This window comes from Zalophus californianus, chromosome 10, assembly GCF_009762305.2.
Source record: "Zalophus californianus isolate mZalCal1 chromosome 10, mZalCal1.pri.v2, whole genome shotgun sequence".
NCBI classification, from domain to species: Eukaryota; Metazoa; Chordata; class Mammalia; order Carnivora; family Otariidae; genus Zalophus; species Zalophus californianus.
The window spans coordinates 107,731,098-107,746,843 of NC_045604.1; the positions used below are offsets into that span (position 1 = coordinate 107,731,098).

The following is a 15,746-nucleotide window of genomic DNA, read 5'->3' on the forward strand; positions in this document are numbered from 1 at the left end:
GGTAGAAGTGATTGAGAAAGCTGTAACCAGGCTTAAAGGAGCACATTTAGCAAGGGTGAGGGCCAGAGCAGAAAGTATCAGGCAGCTCAATTCACACAAAGTCAGAGAAAACAAAAAAGGTCCAAACAAAAGAATCCAAAGTCAGGTAAAACAAAACAAAACAAAAAAAAGATGACATATAATTAGCAACAGAAAGAAAAGGCAGAAACAAGACACAAAGAACTCTTGAGAGCTGATATAGATTGTTATTATCCTTTCAGATGCCTGTACTTCTCCTACCTTATTGAGTTGATCCTTGTGCAGAAAGAGCCTAAATCAGTGGTTCTTAATCTTGGCTGCATATTGGAACTACCTGAGGAGTTTTTATTTTTTATTTATTTATTTTTAAAGATTTTATTTATTCGACAGAGAGAGACACAGCAAGAGAGGGAACACAAGCAGGGGGAGTGGGAGAGGGAGAAGCAGGCCTCCCGCGGAGCGGGGAGCCCGACATGGGGCTCGATCCCAGGACCCTGGGATCATGACCTGAGTCGAAGGCAGACGCTTAACGACTGAGCCACCCAGGCGCCCCATACCTGAGGAGTTTTTAAATTCCTGATGCCCAGGCTATACCGTAGTCCAAATTTAATCTGAATCTCTGGGGCTGGGAGCCAGGTATTTTTTTTTTTTTTAAAGCTCCTCAGATGATTTCAGTGTACATCCAGGGTTAATAAGCACTAGTGTAAATGTTTGCAAATGTGCAAGTGAACACGTGGAGTGTAGGGACAAAGAAAAAGGAGGATTTCCTGGGCTTAGATTTTTTTTTTTTTTTTTCTCTAGAGACACTTTCTGGTGATTTTCCTCTTTGGGATCCTAATCCTCCCCACTTGGCTTCAGATTAAAACTACTATTTAGACAGCCATCAGCCTCAAGTACTGTTCAGTCTGCTCCTCTGATTAGTTTTTCTATGATATCAGATGCTAGCTTCTGAGTCTGTTTCTCTGACTAAACCAGACTTTCTCCTTCTGTGTTTCTCTAGGATTTTTCCTCACTACTTCAGCTTTTTGAGGTTTGAGACTGTACCTCTTGCCCTCTTCCCATACTTAATAACCTTTCAAGGAAGAGAGCTATTTTTTGCATGACACAGCCTCGTGTTTCTGTAATATACCCTGTAATACTTAGAACAGGTCTACACAATCAGGAGAGAATATTTTTTTCTTTTCTTTTTTTTTTTAAGTAAACTCTATGCCCAACATGGGGCCTGAACTCACAACCCCAGATCAAGAGTTGCATGCTCTACCAATTGAGCCACCTGGGTGCCCCGAGACTACATAATTATTTCATGAATTTACTACATTCTATCCATCATGAATTTCTTTGTGTTGATGAAAGGCTGAACGCACACTAAAGGTTTTCTCACATTTCTTACACTTGTAGTGTTTTTCTCCCGTATGGGTTTTCTGGTGTTGAATAAGAGATGAACTCTGGCTGAAGGCTTTGTCACAGTCATTGCATTTATACGGTTTCTCTCCAGTATGAGTTCTCAGATGCTTTGTAAGAGATGAGCTCTGGCTGAAGGCTTTCTTGCATTCTTTACATTTGTAAGGTTTCTCTCCGGTATGAATTCTCTGATGTCTTACAAGAGCTGAGCGGTCACTGAAGGCTTTCCCACATTCATTACATTTGTAAGGTTTCTCCCCAGTATGGGTTCCTTGATGCTGTATAAGAGCTGAACAGTAACTGAAAGCTTTCCCACATTCACTGCATTCATATGGCTTTTCCCCTGTATGAGTTCTCTGATGTTGGGTCAGGCCCGACCTGTCACTAAAGGCTTTCCCACACTCTGTACATCCATAGGGTTTTTCTCCAGTGTGAACCCTTTGATGTTTAATAAGGGATGAGGTGTCATTGAAAGCTTTCCCACATACCTTGCATTTATAGGGTTTCTCTCCAGTATGGATTCTGTGATGTTGAATAAGGTATGTGCTTTGGTTGAAGGCCTTCCCACATTCATTACACTCATAGGGCTTTTCTCCAGTATGAATGATGTGATGTTGGATGAGGGCTGACCGATGACTGAAAGCCTTCCCACATTCGTTACACTCATAGGGTTTCTCTCCAGTGTGAATCCTCTGATGCTGAATAAGTGATGAGCTCCGACTAAAGGCCTTTCCACACTCATTACATACATAAGGCTTCTCTCCAGTATGAATTCTCTGATGTAGGATAAAGGCTGAATAGTAACTGAAGGACTTCCCACATTCATTGCACTTCCAAGGCTTTTTCACTGAGTAAATGTTGCGATGTTGAATTGGGTTTGAACTCTCCCCAGTTTCACTACAATCCTCCACAGGGTTTTTCTTGCTTTTAATTATGACTTGCCTTAAATCTTTCTTCTGATTTCCTTGCTGCCTTTCTAATGTGCCTTCACATTGCCAGGCTTCTATCAGTCTGGAGTCCCAGGACTCATCCTTTTTAAGTCTCTCCATTATCAGCTCTCTTTCAGGTGACACTTCTTCATAAAGTCTCTGCTTTGAAAAGGATTCTTTAGTTTCAGGTATAGATTCGGAATCTGAAATAAATAAAAAGTACAAGTGTTTGTGTTCTCTGTGTTGAGAGAAAAAAACGGCTGACTTGGCAAGAGGAAAAGAAAATAAAAATGATGCTTCTTAAACATGTTTTTAGAATGTTTTCAGAAAGCGCTTCCTGGCAATGGCAGAGGAAGTTTCAGGGACTAACAGAGATGGGAAAATGGCTAATACAAGGCACAATAAGAGGACGATGGGGAGGCTCTACCTAAGAGAATGGAAAACTGAGCAGACAAGTCAGGAAGGAGGGTAAGCCAGCAGGATGAGAATAAATGTTAATATAAAATATCTGAGGAAGGGTAGAAAGATTAAAACACAAGTTGAGATTGGGCAGTTTTGAAAAAGTACAAGACAAAAAAAAAATCACTTCTAATAATCACCTGGGAATAACCACTTTTTGACTTTTTAAATAGTTCCCTCTGGTCCCCCCCCCCTTTTTTTTTTGAGAGAGAGAGCAGGGGAGGGGGGGGACGGGGCAGAGGGAGAGGGAGAATCTTAAGCAGGCTCGATGAGGGGGCTCAGTCTCACGACCCTGAGATCATGATCTGAGCTGAAATCAAGAGTCAGATGCTTAACCAACTGAACCACCCAGGCGCCCCACTCCAGTCCCTTTTTAAAAGCACAGATTTTTTTCATGTTCACGATACACTTTATTTTTTTTTACCATACACTTTAAATATGATTTTGTTTCTACTAACCACTGCCCCCTCCTTTCCTTCCTTCTCTCCTTCTTCCCTTCCTTCTTCTCTTCCTTTCTTCCTCCTTCCCTTCCTCCCTTCCTTCTCTTTCTCCCTCCTTCCTTTCTTCCTTATTTTTTGGTCACACCCAAATTTCTCAAAAAGCTCTTGTACATTTTCCCATCACATCCTTGCTCCTGTACTTGCTGCAGTCTGGCTTCTCTCCCTACTACTCAGTTGCAACTGCTCTCACTGAAGTTACTAAGCATTTATATGTCACCCAAATCCAGTGGAATCGTTTTTTTTTTTTTAAGATTTTATTTATTTATTTGACAGAGAGAGAGGGCACAAGTAGGCAGGCAGGCAGGCAGAGGCAGAGGGAGAAGCAGGCTCCCCGCTGAGCAGGGAGCCCAATGTGGGGCTCGATCCCAGGACCCTGGGATCATGACCTGAGCCGAAGGCAGACGCTTAACCGACTGAGCCACCCAGGCGCCCCCAGTGGATTCTTTTCATTCTTTAGCTTGGCCTCTCAACAGCACTTGACAGTGGTGACCACGCCTCCCTCCAACAACACCCCCCAACTTTATTCGGATATAATCCTGTGATTCTAAGCTGTCCAGGTTTTACTCCTGATCTCTCTTTGCTTGGGGCTTTTACTGTTTCTTTTTAATGTTGATGCTTCTTGGTATTCAGTCTAAGATCTCCTTTTTTGCCCCTCCCCATCCCGCACAACACTGTCTCCATTAAAGACCTCATCCAGGCCACGGTATTAATTGCTTTTTTAGAAAAATTGAAATATATTTCACATATAACACTGTGTAAATTGAAGGTACACAACACGGTAATTTGATGTATTCATATAATATGATTGCTGATGTAGTGATAACATCTCAATTACATCACATAATTTCACCTGATTATCCTCTTTCTCCTCACAGTTTGTCTTTGTTCTGTAAAAGAACTGGTGACAGGGGCGCCTGGGTGGCTCAATCAGTTACGCTTCTGCCTTCAGCTCAGGTCGTGATCCCAAGGTCCTGGGATTGATTCCCACATCAGACTCTGTGCTCAGCAGAGAGTCTGCTTTTCCCTCTCCCTCTGCCCCTCCCCCTGCTCATTCTCTCTCTCAAATAAATAAATTAATTAAAAAAATAGACCCAATTATATACTGTCCACAAGAAACTTACTTTAAATAGGTTTTTATAAATGGAAAAAATATGCAAACAGGAAGCCAGAATGGCTATATTACTATCCTACAAAATAAAATTCGAAACAAGAAATATTACCAAGGTTAAAGAGGGACATTATTAAATGATAAAGGGGTCAATTCACCAAGAAGATAATTTGTTATGTGTATGCATCTAACAAAAGAGTTTCGGGTACATTAAGCAAAAACTGATAAAACTAAAAGGAGAAATAGACAATACCACAATTATAATTGGAAAATTCAACACTCCTCTGTCAGTAATCAGTAGAAGCCAGTAGACAGGAAATCAGTAAGGATATAGAAGACCTAAATACTCTCAACCTACCTGACCTAATTAAATTTATTTTCAAGTTCACATGGAACTTGAGATTCTATTGGAGTCTCACGTGATGTTCTATCACATGGAACATCAAGACTCTATTACGGGTTATACAACAAATCTCAGAAATTTAAAAGAACTGAAATCATACAAAGTATCTCTGACCACACAGAACCAAACCACAAAATTGAAAACAAATTTTATTGAAAATCATCTAAAATTTGGAAATCTGTAAATAACCCATGAGTCAAGGAGGAAGTCACAAGTGAAAATAGAAGTTATTTTGAACCACGGAAATGAAAACACCACATATTAAAATTGTGGAATGCAGCCAAAGCAGTCCTTACAAGAAAATTTATAGCATTAAATGTTCACACTAAAAGAGAAGAAAGATCGTATACCAGTGATTAGGCTTCTACCTTAAGAAACTAAAGGAAGGAGAGAAAATTAGACCTAAAGGTAGCAAAGGGGAAAAAATAATAAAAATAAGAGCATCAGTGAATAAAATTGAAAACAGAAAACAGAAGGAATCAATGAAATCAAGCCAGTTCTTTGAAAAGATCAATAAAACTATTAAACTCTTAAGAAGACCAATAAAATTAAAAAGAGAAGATACAGGTATCAGGAATGAAAGATGATAAATCATTACCAGAGCTCACTCAAGAAGAAACAGATCATCTGAATGGTCCTACATCTAGCAAGAGACCAGGATTCAAGGTTAAAAACCTTCCAATAAAGCAAACCCAAGACCCAGATGGCTTTACTGGATTGAGCTTTTGATATCATATCTAATAAAATTTTCCCTTACAAAAGGTCACAAAGACTGTCTCTAATGGTCCCTCTAGGTTTTATACTTAGATCTGTGATCCATTGAAAGTAACTGTGTATGGTGGGAGGTATGGATTTTCTTTTGGCATATGGATGTCCAATTGTTCGTTCCAGTACCATTTATTGAAAAGATTCTCCTTTTTAGCATTGAACTGATTTTTGCATCTTTGTCAGAAATTAATTGACCATATATGTGTGGGTCTATTTCTGGACCGTCTGTTCTGTTCCATTGATTTACATCTTCCTTTCACCAGTACCACACTGTTTTGATTACTATAGCTTTAGAAATCTTAAAACCAACGTAATGAAGCTGTCCTTTTTCAATACCAGAGACAGTGAACTTTTACTTGCCAAAAGAGAAAAGAAGCCAATTCTGAGCCCAGAGTGATCAGGGATCTCCTAGGGGATTAACGCTCTGTGGATCTGAAGCAAAACTATGGCATTTTAGATGCCATTAGTTATAGAGGAATTTATGTCCCAGTAAGCAGTTTGCATTACAAAATAACTTCCTTACCCCAGAATACCAGGCTCCCACAATTCTCCACTTTCATATCCATGCCCATGTACCTTTGGGCAGAATTCAGCTGTTCTTCTTCTTCCACATGAGCGAAATCCATTTCCTCATCCTTGACTGTCACCAATTCCTAGAAGAAAAAGCACATTCTTACAGGACTTAGGGAGGGGAACAATCTAGAAGAGGAAGTATTTTTTAATCTGAAGGTTAAACCTTTATTTTAATGGAACAGTCTAAAATTTCTAAGTATTAGTCCATGTTAAGGAAAATAATAATAGCTAACATTTATATTTTCTATGTGCTAAGTCCTTTGAGCTACCTCTTGCAATGATAACTATATGAAGTAAGTACTATTATTAACATTATTTACAGATGTGAGGATCAGCTCTGAGATTTGGACCCAGGCAGTCTGACTCCAAAGCTATACTCATAACTATATTTTTCTGTCTCTTACATAGTTTACTAAGTAAATCTAATATAAATTAACCACTGAATGACAACTAAATGTTACTTACTAATTATACTCAGTTGTAGGTGGGATAAGTCTCAGGCATGTAATTTATACTGATTCCTGGGATATTCGGAGATTTTATAGAAATTCTGCTTGATATTCTAATTGTACATAGACAGCCATCCTGTTCTAACAGAGGCTTCTTCTTTCTCTGTACTCAGGGCTATGACTTTTAGATTTATTTAGTTATCCTTTAATAACTATTGTTCTGAATGAGTGGATTTACTGATTGTAAACTGAAAATAATCAACTGTTCTTCATATTCTATGTTATATTGACAGTCATGTGGGTGTATTTTGTTGACCATAATTAACCAGAGAATACTTTGTGAGAAAGTCAGCCAATAGAATACAGTGGTTAAGGGACACCTGGGTGGCACAGTCAGTTAAGCATCTGACTCTTGGTTTCAGCTCAAGTCATGATCTCAGGGTCTTAAGATCAAGCCCCACATTGGGCTCCGTACTTGGCATGAAGTCTGCTTGAGATTCTCTCTCTCCCTCTCCCTCTGCCCCTCCCCCTGCTCATGCTGTCTCTCTCTCTAAAATAAATAAATCTTAAAAAAAAAAAAGACTACAGTGGTTAAGAGGCATAGGATTTAGGATGAGACATACCTGGGTTCTGATTAGGGTTCAACTACCTTATGATTCTGAGCAAGTTACTGTGAGCCTCAGTTTTTGGTTCGGGGTTTTTTTTTTTTTATGATTTTATTTTTAAGTAATCTCTGTACCCAATGTGGAACTTGAACTTAACAACCCTGAGATCAAGAGTCACATGCTCCACTGACTGAGCCAGCCAGGTGCCCCTGTGAGCCTTAGTTTTACTGTGAAATAGGCATCATCCCTAACATGATTTTTTGTTTAAAATAAATAATGTTTGGGGCACCTGGGTGGCTCAGTTGGTTAAGCAACTGCATTTGGCTCAGGTCATGATCCTGGAATCCCGGGATCAAGTCCCACATCGGGCTCCCTGCTTAGCAGGGAGTCTGCTTCTCCCTCTGACCCTCCCCCCCCTCATGCTCTCTCTATCTCATTCTCTCTCTCAAATAAATAAATAAAATCTTTAAAAAATAATAATAATAAGATAATGTTTGAAAAGTGGCTCTAAATGATAGAGTTCCCCTGAACTCAGTCATTAGACCTCTTCTCCATCCATTCTTACATACCTATAAGCAATCTGTTATTTCATCCATATTAAAAAAAAAAAATCCTCAAAAAAACCCCACAAAAAAAACAAAAAACGAACCTTCTTTTGTCTTTCTTCTCACTATCACCCTATTTCTGTCCTCTCCTTTAGCATAACTCTCTAAAATAGTTGTCCGTAGTCCCTGCCACCAATTTGTTTCCTATTCTCTCCTGAATCCTTTCTAATCAGGCTTTCATTCCTACCGTTCCGTGCAATTGCTCTTGGCAGTCACCAGTGATCTTCATATTTTTAAATCCAATGGTTAATTCTCAGCCCTCATCTTACTTGACTTAGCAGCAGCGTTTAGCACAGTGGATCACTCCCTGCTCCTTGAAACACTTTCTCCAACTGGTTACCAGGATGCCACACTTTTTTTTTTTTTAAGATTTTATTTATTTATTTAACAGAGAGAGACAGAGCGAGAGAGGGAACACAAGCAGGGGGAGTGGGAGAGGGAGAAGCAGGCTTCCCTGCAAAGCAAGGAGCCCGATGCGGGGCTCGATCCCAGGACTCTGGGATCATGACCTGAGCCGAATGCAGACACTTAACGACTGAGCCACCCAGGCGCCCCCAGGATGCCACACTTTTGACTTCCCCCTACCTCACTGGCCACACATCTTCTCAGTCTCCTTTGCTGGTTCCTCTTCATCTCCCTGACCATTAAGAGTTGAAGAGCTATAGGACTCAGTAATAAAATTTCATCTCTTTTCTATTCCCTTAGTGATCACAGTTTCGTGGCTTAAAATACCGTTCACACAGATTACTCCCAAATTCAAGGCTCGAGCCTGAGCTTTCCCCAGACTTTCAAGGAAAAATTACTTTGGTTCAGTTCTCTAGTTGGGATTGCTGTAGACCTCTGAAGCAAGATGAAAAAAGGAAACGACACACTGTGAATGCCAAGCTAAGATTTTAGAGGAGGGAACTTAAACTTGCCTGGAACTCAACAGGAAGGAGCTCGACAGTAGGTTCCATTTCTTCTGTGTTCTGTTTTTGGGGCAGAGAAGCATCCTCCGTAGTAATGGCTGGAAGGACTGGGGAGGAAAAAAGCCATGAAAGAGGTACACTCTATTCACCGAGACAAAAGCTATCACAAGCCAGCTAAATTATATACTCAAGGCCTACTCAACTTAACTCAAAAAGATGGGATGAGGATAGAGTAAGACGATAAAGTGAAAGTGCACTGCCCAGAAATCTAAACTTGTAGACCCACAATTCGTTCCTCCCTAACAGGGAGTGGAAAAGCGTGACCTTTTATCACAAAAGCAAGCAAAATGGAATATTCTCTCTTCCACGGCTATTTCTATAATTCTTACCTTCTTCCTCAGCTTCAATGGTCAGATAATCCATGATCAGCTTCTCTTTCTTTGTCCTGTTATTGCTATGACTTCCTTCTTATTCACAGTTTCAGATGAGATAAATATGAACTTTTCAGCAATACATTTGCTTCTTTGTGTAAATCATTCAACTCTACTCTGAAGCTCTGGAGAGAGATTTTTGAGGTTAGGCTCGCCATCCTCTGGAATTGGTTCCTGCTCCCTGGGGCATCTCCCTCTCTCTCTCTCTACTCCTAGGAGTCTTATTCCTATGCATTTAAGTCCAAGGGCCTCAGAAGTAATTCTTCTTTGCTTAAAACCTTTATTATTTAGGCTAAATTAATCTCCACAGCTGGAAGACCATTCTCTAGAGTACTGAGATCAGTCACATGCCACAACAGGACAAAACCAGGAGAGAATCAGGGCAGGGAACTGTGAGCCTCCCACTTGGTTCCAGACTGTGCAAAACTCCCGTAAGACCCTAAAGCACACAACTGGCCATATGATTAAGTGGCCTGTGATTATGGCCTGTGATTATGGCAGCAGTAACTATAAACAAGACTCCCACAGTTGGTTCATCCTTACTATTCACAAAGACAGGCAGTTGACAGATGGGGCCCTTATACAGTTGATTCCCCACCTGCTTTTTTTTTTTTTTAAGATTTTATTTATTTGTTAGAGAGAGAGAGCGTGGGCGAGAGAGTGAGCAAGGGTACAAGCAGGGGGAGCCGCAGGCAGAGGGAGAAGCAGGCTCCCCGCTGAGCAAGGAGCCCGATGCGGGACTCAATCCCAGGGCACTGGGATCATGACCTGAGCCGAAGGCAGATGCCCAACCGACTGAGCCACCCAGGCGTCCCCCACCTGCTCTTTTTTAAGGACCCTGAAAATGTACAGACAGGGATTCCCTTGCATGGTCAGAGTGAGAACAAAAGATTTCAGTAATTAGACAGTTAATAACTGACAGACAAAATGGCTTCCCACCTGTCAAGGGAGAAAAACTAAACTTTTAATCAGGCTGAATGACCATGAGGAACAAAACCAGTCAGTACAGCCTAAGGTGACAAACTGGCACAAAATTCAACAGAATTTGCAAGGAAAGAAAAAAAAGATGCCTGCAGCACATCCTGTTGAATGGCTGCCACATCCTGAAACTGCCACCAGCAATAACTTACTAACTGTATCCTGCTTGTCACTAGGCACCTGAAACTTGTGGTTTGTGCCTATTTAACCCCGAGCCTGATCCTTCCCCTTTGGAGTGTACTCTTGGTTTGTAGCCAAAGGCTGCATTTCCCAGGTTTGCAAACTGCATGGCAACAAAGCTCTTCCTTGCCCCTGACCAAATCCTGGCATTCCAGGCTGTGTGTGTGTGAGAGAGAGACAAGATTCAACCCCTTGCATTGGCTGCAAAGTACAGGCAGGCCCCAAAACTCTGATAGCGCAAATCACGGAGGAGTAATGAGTGAGACACGGACACCATTTTTTTCCTTGTGTCCCCCAAGCTCAGAACCTTAAGGCTCTTGGTAGCGTGGCAAGACTTAAGGCCGAAACCGACCGGAGGCGCTCAAGCTCTCCCGCCTCTGCACTCCCGCTCCCAGAATCCCCCTGTCGGCCACGCCTCCTCCAAGCTCCCGGACTCCACTTCCCAGAGAGCTTAGCGGCAACCGCGCTTCCGGGACGCCTCCTCGCTCAGAGCTAAACCCACAAACCCGGCTCGCCTCCCAGTCAGGGAAGCGGGAGGAGAACGCAGAGCGCTGGGGAGTGAGCCCGGGACGCGTGGGCAGGGCCCAGCCCTTCCCCCAACCCCCGGGGCGGCAACCTGAGAGCCTGGCTCGGGCACTGGAGCCGCGCGCTTGGACCGGCGGGTCGTAGAGACCCGCGCCTCGGGCCCAGCTTTCTCTTACCCCTAGACGCGCTGCCGTCTCGGCTTCGGCCACAGGGCGGGTCCCCGCCGGGCTGCGCTCAGGGAAAGACGGGACACGGGCGGACGGAGTCGCTTTCCGGACTCCCGGAGCTGCGGGGAAACAAAAGGCTCGAGCCCGAGGCTCCGTCTGGAGTCGCATCTGCGCACTTGGAGGCGACCGCGCCAGGTCGGGGGTCCCGGCGGAAGGACTCCACTTCCCAGAGGGCTCGGGGACATCGGTGCCGGTCCTGGGCGGGGGGAGGGGGCGTCTGCAGAGCCAGTGGAGAGAACTGCATGCCTTCAGTACCATCCTTAAGATGGAGATAATACCTCATCTGATAGGTCTCCTTTCTGAATAAGACGACAAGCTGTCGTATAAAAGCTGGGTGACTCAATTGGTTATGGATCTGCCTTCGGCTCAGGTCCTAATCCAGGGTCCTGGGATGGAGCCCCACATCGGGCTTCCGCCTCAGCCGGGGAGTCGGCTTCTCCCTCTCCCTTGGCCCCTCCCTCCCCGCTCGTGCTCGCTCGCTCTCTCATTTCTTTCTCTCAAAGAAGTAAAATCTTATAATAATAATCATAAAAATAACAAAAAATTAAAAGCTGCAAATATTTTCAGTGTCTGATTATTGATTGGTGGTGGTTGGGGGTCTGTTACACAAAGTCTTTTCCTTAGCATTTCTCATTCTTACAATAAAGCCCCAAATCTGTAAACTGAGTGCTAGTGATTTTGTTGAAAGCATTCTGGCTGATAAAAACCATAAGCAGGGTTGCGAAGCCATTGTCCTGAACCACGAGATATAAAGAAAAAACATGATACAGAATGAGTTCACAAGGAAAAGTCAGATGTGAGAAAGAGGCAACCTGGAGTTTATGAACATTGGTGCTAGAAGGGACGCTCTCCATGAGCCAAAGGGCGACCGGATGAAAGATACTCCTTTCCTCTGTGCAGAAACACTCCAGTTCTTCACTTCAAAAACCAGAAGAAATCAATTGTCATTCCAGTTCAGATGACCAAAGTCACCTGAATAGTCTCTCCACAGCTAATCCTGCCTTTCTTAATCCATGCTATTCAAGACAGCCGAGATGAACGTTGAAAAATTAAATCTGTTTATGTCACTCTCCTCAGAACCCTTCAGTGACTTCCCTGTGCCCTGGAATAAGACATAAACTCCTTAGCACAGTTTATAAAACCCTGCATAGGGGCACTTGGGTGGCTCAGTTGGTTGAGCATCTGGATCTCAGCCCAGGTCTTGATCTCAGGGTCCTGGTTTCAAGCTCAGCATTGGGCTCCAGCCTGGGCATGGAGCCTACTTAAAAAAAAATGTTTTTTAATTAAAGAAATAAAATAAAATATACTAATGAAACTGCAAAACTGTAATAAGGATGACTACATTAACACATCTTTCTGTCGTGTGCTGTGTAGATACCCACAACACTACTATGCATAAAGACTTAGAAAGAGAGTCAATAGACTATGACTGAAGTCACTTCTCAGCTTGAATCTGAAAATCACAGGCAGGGGACACACAATTTACCAGCTACTCAGAAACCAGGAGTGGTTGTCCCTGTATTTTCATGAAAAGCAGACTTTGCTGTTTACCCTGATTCTAACTTGTTGGAATCAGGTTTTTTTGCATTTTCATATCTCTGATATCCAGAAGTACCTTCCAATTGTTGTTGGCCAGGTGCCTCCAGTGTGTAGTCATCATACTTGCGCCAGTACACAGGCATGCCAGAATGGGTATCAACAGAAGAAAACCCGAGAGACGATAGTGGAGCATACTTAAGAGTTGCCATAATTTCTATTCATGTTTTCTCTTATTACTAAAATGGTAACTTTATTTTTTTTTAAGATTTTATTTATTTATTTGACAGAGACACAGCGAGAGCAGGAACACAAGCAGGGGGAGTGGGAGAGGGAGAAGCAGGCTTCCTGCTGAGCAAGGAGCCTGATATGGGGCTCGATCCCAGGACCCTGAGATCATGACCTGAGCCAAAGGCAGACGCTTAACTACTGAGCCACCCAGGCACCCCTAAAATGGTAACTTTAAATTTCTCAGTAGTTGAGGTCTTAATTTTTCTGTATATAAGTTGACATATTATTATTACAAATTTCATTGATTTATAATCATAAAATAGACCTATACATTTTCCTTCTTTTCACTTATTTGCATTATTAGAACAAGCAAATTATAATTTTAAAATAAGTGTTCAATCTTTTTAGGGTAAATTTGACTCGATATTTAGAGTGTAGCATTGTTCATGTTGTTAAAATGAGTTTCAGGGGCGCCTGGGTGGCTCAGTTGGTTAAGCGACTGCCTTCGGCTCAGGTCATGATCCTGGAGTCCCGGGATCGAGTCCCACATCGGGCTCCCTGCTCAGCAGGGAGTCTGCTTCTCCCTCTGACCCTCTTCCCTCTCGTGCTCTCATTCTCTCTCTCTCAAATAAATAAATAAAATCTTTAAAAAAAAAAAAAAAAAAAAAAAAAAATAAAATGAGTTTCAGTGTTCACATACTCTAGATTCAGACTTCTTTTTGGTCATTTTACTCCTAAAATGAATAGATCTTAGGAATGTGTTTCTATTTGATGATTTTAAAATATGAGACTACCATATCAACACTCATGAAGAAAAGCCCAAAGAAATGTTCAGGGAAAAGTAATATCACTTTAAATATTTTCATTATTAGAAAAGAAAGCGAAAAAATAAAGAAACTGACTAAATATTTTAGACTGGGGAAACAAAACAAAAAATTTAAGGAATCTAAGCGGAAGAAAGTAATGAAAGCATAATCCATTCAAAAATAAACAAGAGCAAATAATACTTGAAATAAGCTAGATAAATTCTGGAAACTGTGTGGGTTTTTTAAAAAATATTTTATTATTTATTTGACAGAGAGACACAGCGAGAGAGGGAACACAAGCAGGGGGAGTGGGAGAGGGAGAAGCAGTCTTCCCGCGGAGCAGGGAGCCCGATGCTGGGCTCGATCCCAGGACCCCGGGATCATGACCCAGGCTGAAGGCAGATGCTTGACTGAGCCACCCAGGACCCCCTGGAAACTGTGTTCTTAAAAAGCAGTTAGTGACACCCGGAGCCAGCGCGGTGAGGACCATGTTGCTTCCGAACATCATGCTCACCGGTACACCAGGGGTTGGAAAAACCATGCTAGGCAAAGAACTTGCATCAAGATCAGGACTGAAATACATTAATGTGGGTGATATAGCTCAAGAAGGGCAGTTACATGATGGCAGTGATGGAGAGTAGTTGATGAATTAGAAAACCAAATGAGCGAGGGTGGAGCTATTGTTGATTACCATGTTTGTGATTTCTTCCCTGAACGCTGGTTTCATATAGTTTTTGTGCTGCAAGCAGATAACAGTGTATTGTACAAAAGACTTGAAACAAGGGGTTATAATGAAAAGAAACTAAAAGACACTGTTCAGTGTGAAATTTTTCAAGTTCTTTATGAAGAAGCATTAGCATCCTACAAGGAAGAAATAGTACATCAACTGCCCAGAGAAGATCTAGAGGATAATATCAATTAGATATTGAAGTGGATTGAGCAGTGGATCAAGGATCATAGCTCCTGACTTACACAACTGGCCACTTTACAACCACTCTTGTTATATCCCTGCCATAATGAATAAATTGTCCAGTTATCAGTAAAACTTTCTTATTAAGATTGTGCTGCAGGAAGGGCGCCTGGGTGGCTCAGTCGTTAAGCGTCTGCCTTCGGCTCAGGTCATGATCCCAGGGTCCTGGGATCGAGCCCCGCATCGGGCTCCCTGCTCGGCGGGAAGTCAGCTTCTCCCTCTCCCAATCCCCCTGCTTGTGTTCCCTCTCTCGCTGTGTCTCTCTCTGTCAAATAAATAAATAAAATCTTAAAAAAGATTGTGCTGCAAGACTAGTAGATGGATAATCTAAGGATTTATGTTTGGGCTTTTTTTCTCCAGGAGAAAGCAAAACATTCTCAAGTATAGCATATATAATATCATTAAGGATTTAGAGTAAAAACTGTCATCTTAAATGCTTCAACTACTGAGGAATAAATAAATCTGACCAAATGGGTGGCTATCTTCTAAGCTGGTTACAAAAGAAAATGAAGATGATCCCTTAAAATAAAACTTAAGACTAAGGATAAAAAAAAAAAAAAAGGCAGTTAGTAAGTGACATTATATATGGGAAAACATGAACTATGTAGAACTAAAATATCACTGAAGACACCATACCCAGTGATAGTCAATAAATCAGAAATTTAAAGTGAAATGGTAAAAATAAGGTAATAGAATAGGCATAGGCAGGTAATAGATATAAGGTAATAGAATAGAAATAGGCAATCAGGGTTTAAGCTGGACTTCCATCCTGCAGCTGTCTGGTCTATTTCTAATTCACCCAGTTATGCTCCAGCCCCTCAGTGCTCCTAGTGGAAGCATGTGGTGTTCATCGGGGCTCCTCCTCCACGGTGGGCCTTGGACTCTGATTGTTGTCCCCCCACCCAGAGAGCTTGTAGCTTTTCAGTGTTTTCAACCTGTAAACTACCACTTTTGCTTTTGTAATCAGCAATTATCTTAGTGAGAAGAGGGGACTCAAATGTAGAGCTCACCTCTTTTGCCTCGTCTTGATCTGGTCTCTGCAAATTTTCATTGCCTGGGTGGCTCTCTGATGCCTTCAACCATCTGTTTGTTTTATTTTATTTAGCTTATCTAGTTGTTCTTCATGGGAGGGCTGG

The 15,746-nt window shown here is 42.1% G+C and overlaps 1 protein-coding gene and 1 pseudogene across 2 annotated transcripts; one reads left to right on the forward strand and one right to left on the reverse strand.

Moving 5' to 3' along the window:
* Window positions 1-460: 460 nt before the first annotated feature.
* LOC113933181 (zinc finger protein 501-like) lies at window positions 461-11,502 on the reverse strand. Of its 2 annotated transcripts, XM_027613033.1 has the most exons (6): window positions 11,346-11,502; window positions 11,017-11,126; window positions 9,116-9,282; window positions 8,736-8,833; window positions 6,110-6,239; window positions 461-2,551 (listed from the first exon to the last, which is right to left on the reverse strand). In XM_027613033.1, exons 3-6 carry the CDS (start codon window positions 9,147-9,149, stop codon window positions 1,338-1,340), a joined length of 1,476 nt encoding a protein of 491 aa, XP_027468834.1. In that variant the 5' UTR covers window positions 9,150-9,282; window positions 11,017-11,126; window positions 11,346-11,502; the 3' UTR covers window positions 461-1,337. The 2 variants fall into 2 exon arrangements, with proteins under 2 accessions (XP_027468834.1, XP_027468833.1); XM_027613032.1 differs by having other exon boundaries at window positions 11,017-11,502.
* Window positions 11,503-14,128: 2,626 nt separating this feature from the next.
* LOC113933394 lies at window positions 14,129-14,607 on the forward strand (annotated as a pseudogene).
* Window positions 14,608-15,746: the final 1,139 nt, after the last annotated feature.

Excerpts from the sequence above, each read along its gene's own strand:
- LOC113933181 (XM_027613033.1), bottom strand. The coding sequence starts at position 9,149 with ATGGATTATCTGACCATTGAAGCTGAGGAAGAAG. Across the intron at positions 8,834-9,115 it reads CATTGAAGCTGAGGAAGAAG|TCCTTCCAGCCATTACTACG; the intron begins GTAAGAATTATA and ends TTTCCTCCCCAG. Across the intron at positions 2,552-6,109 it reads TGGGAGCCTGGTATTCTGGG|ATTCCGAATCTATACCTGAA; the intron begins GTAAGGAAGTTA and ends TATTTATTTCAG.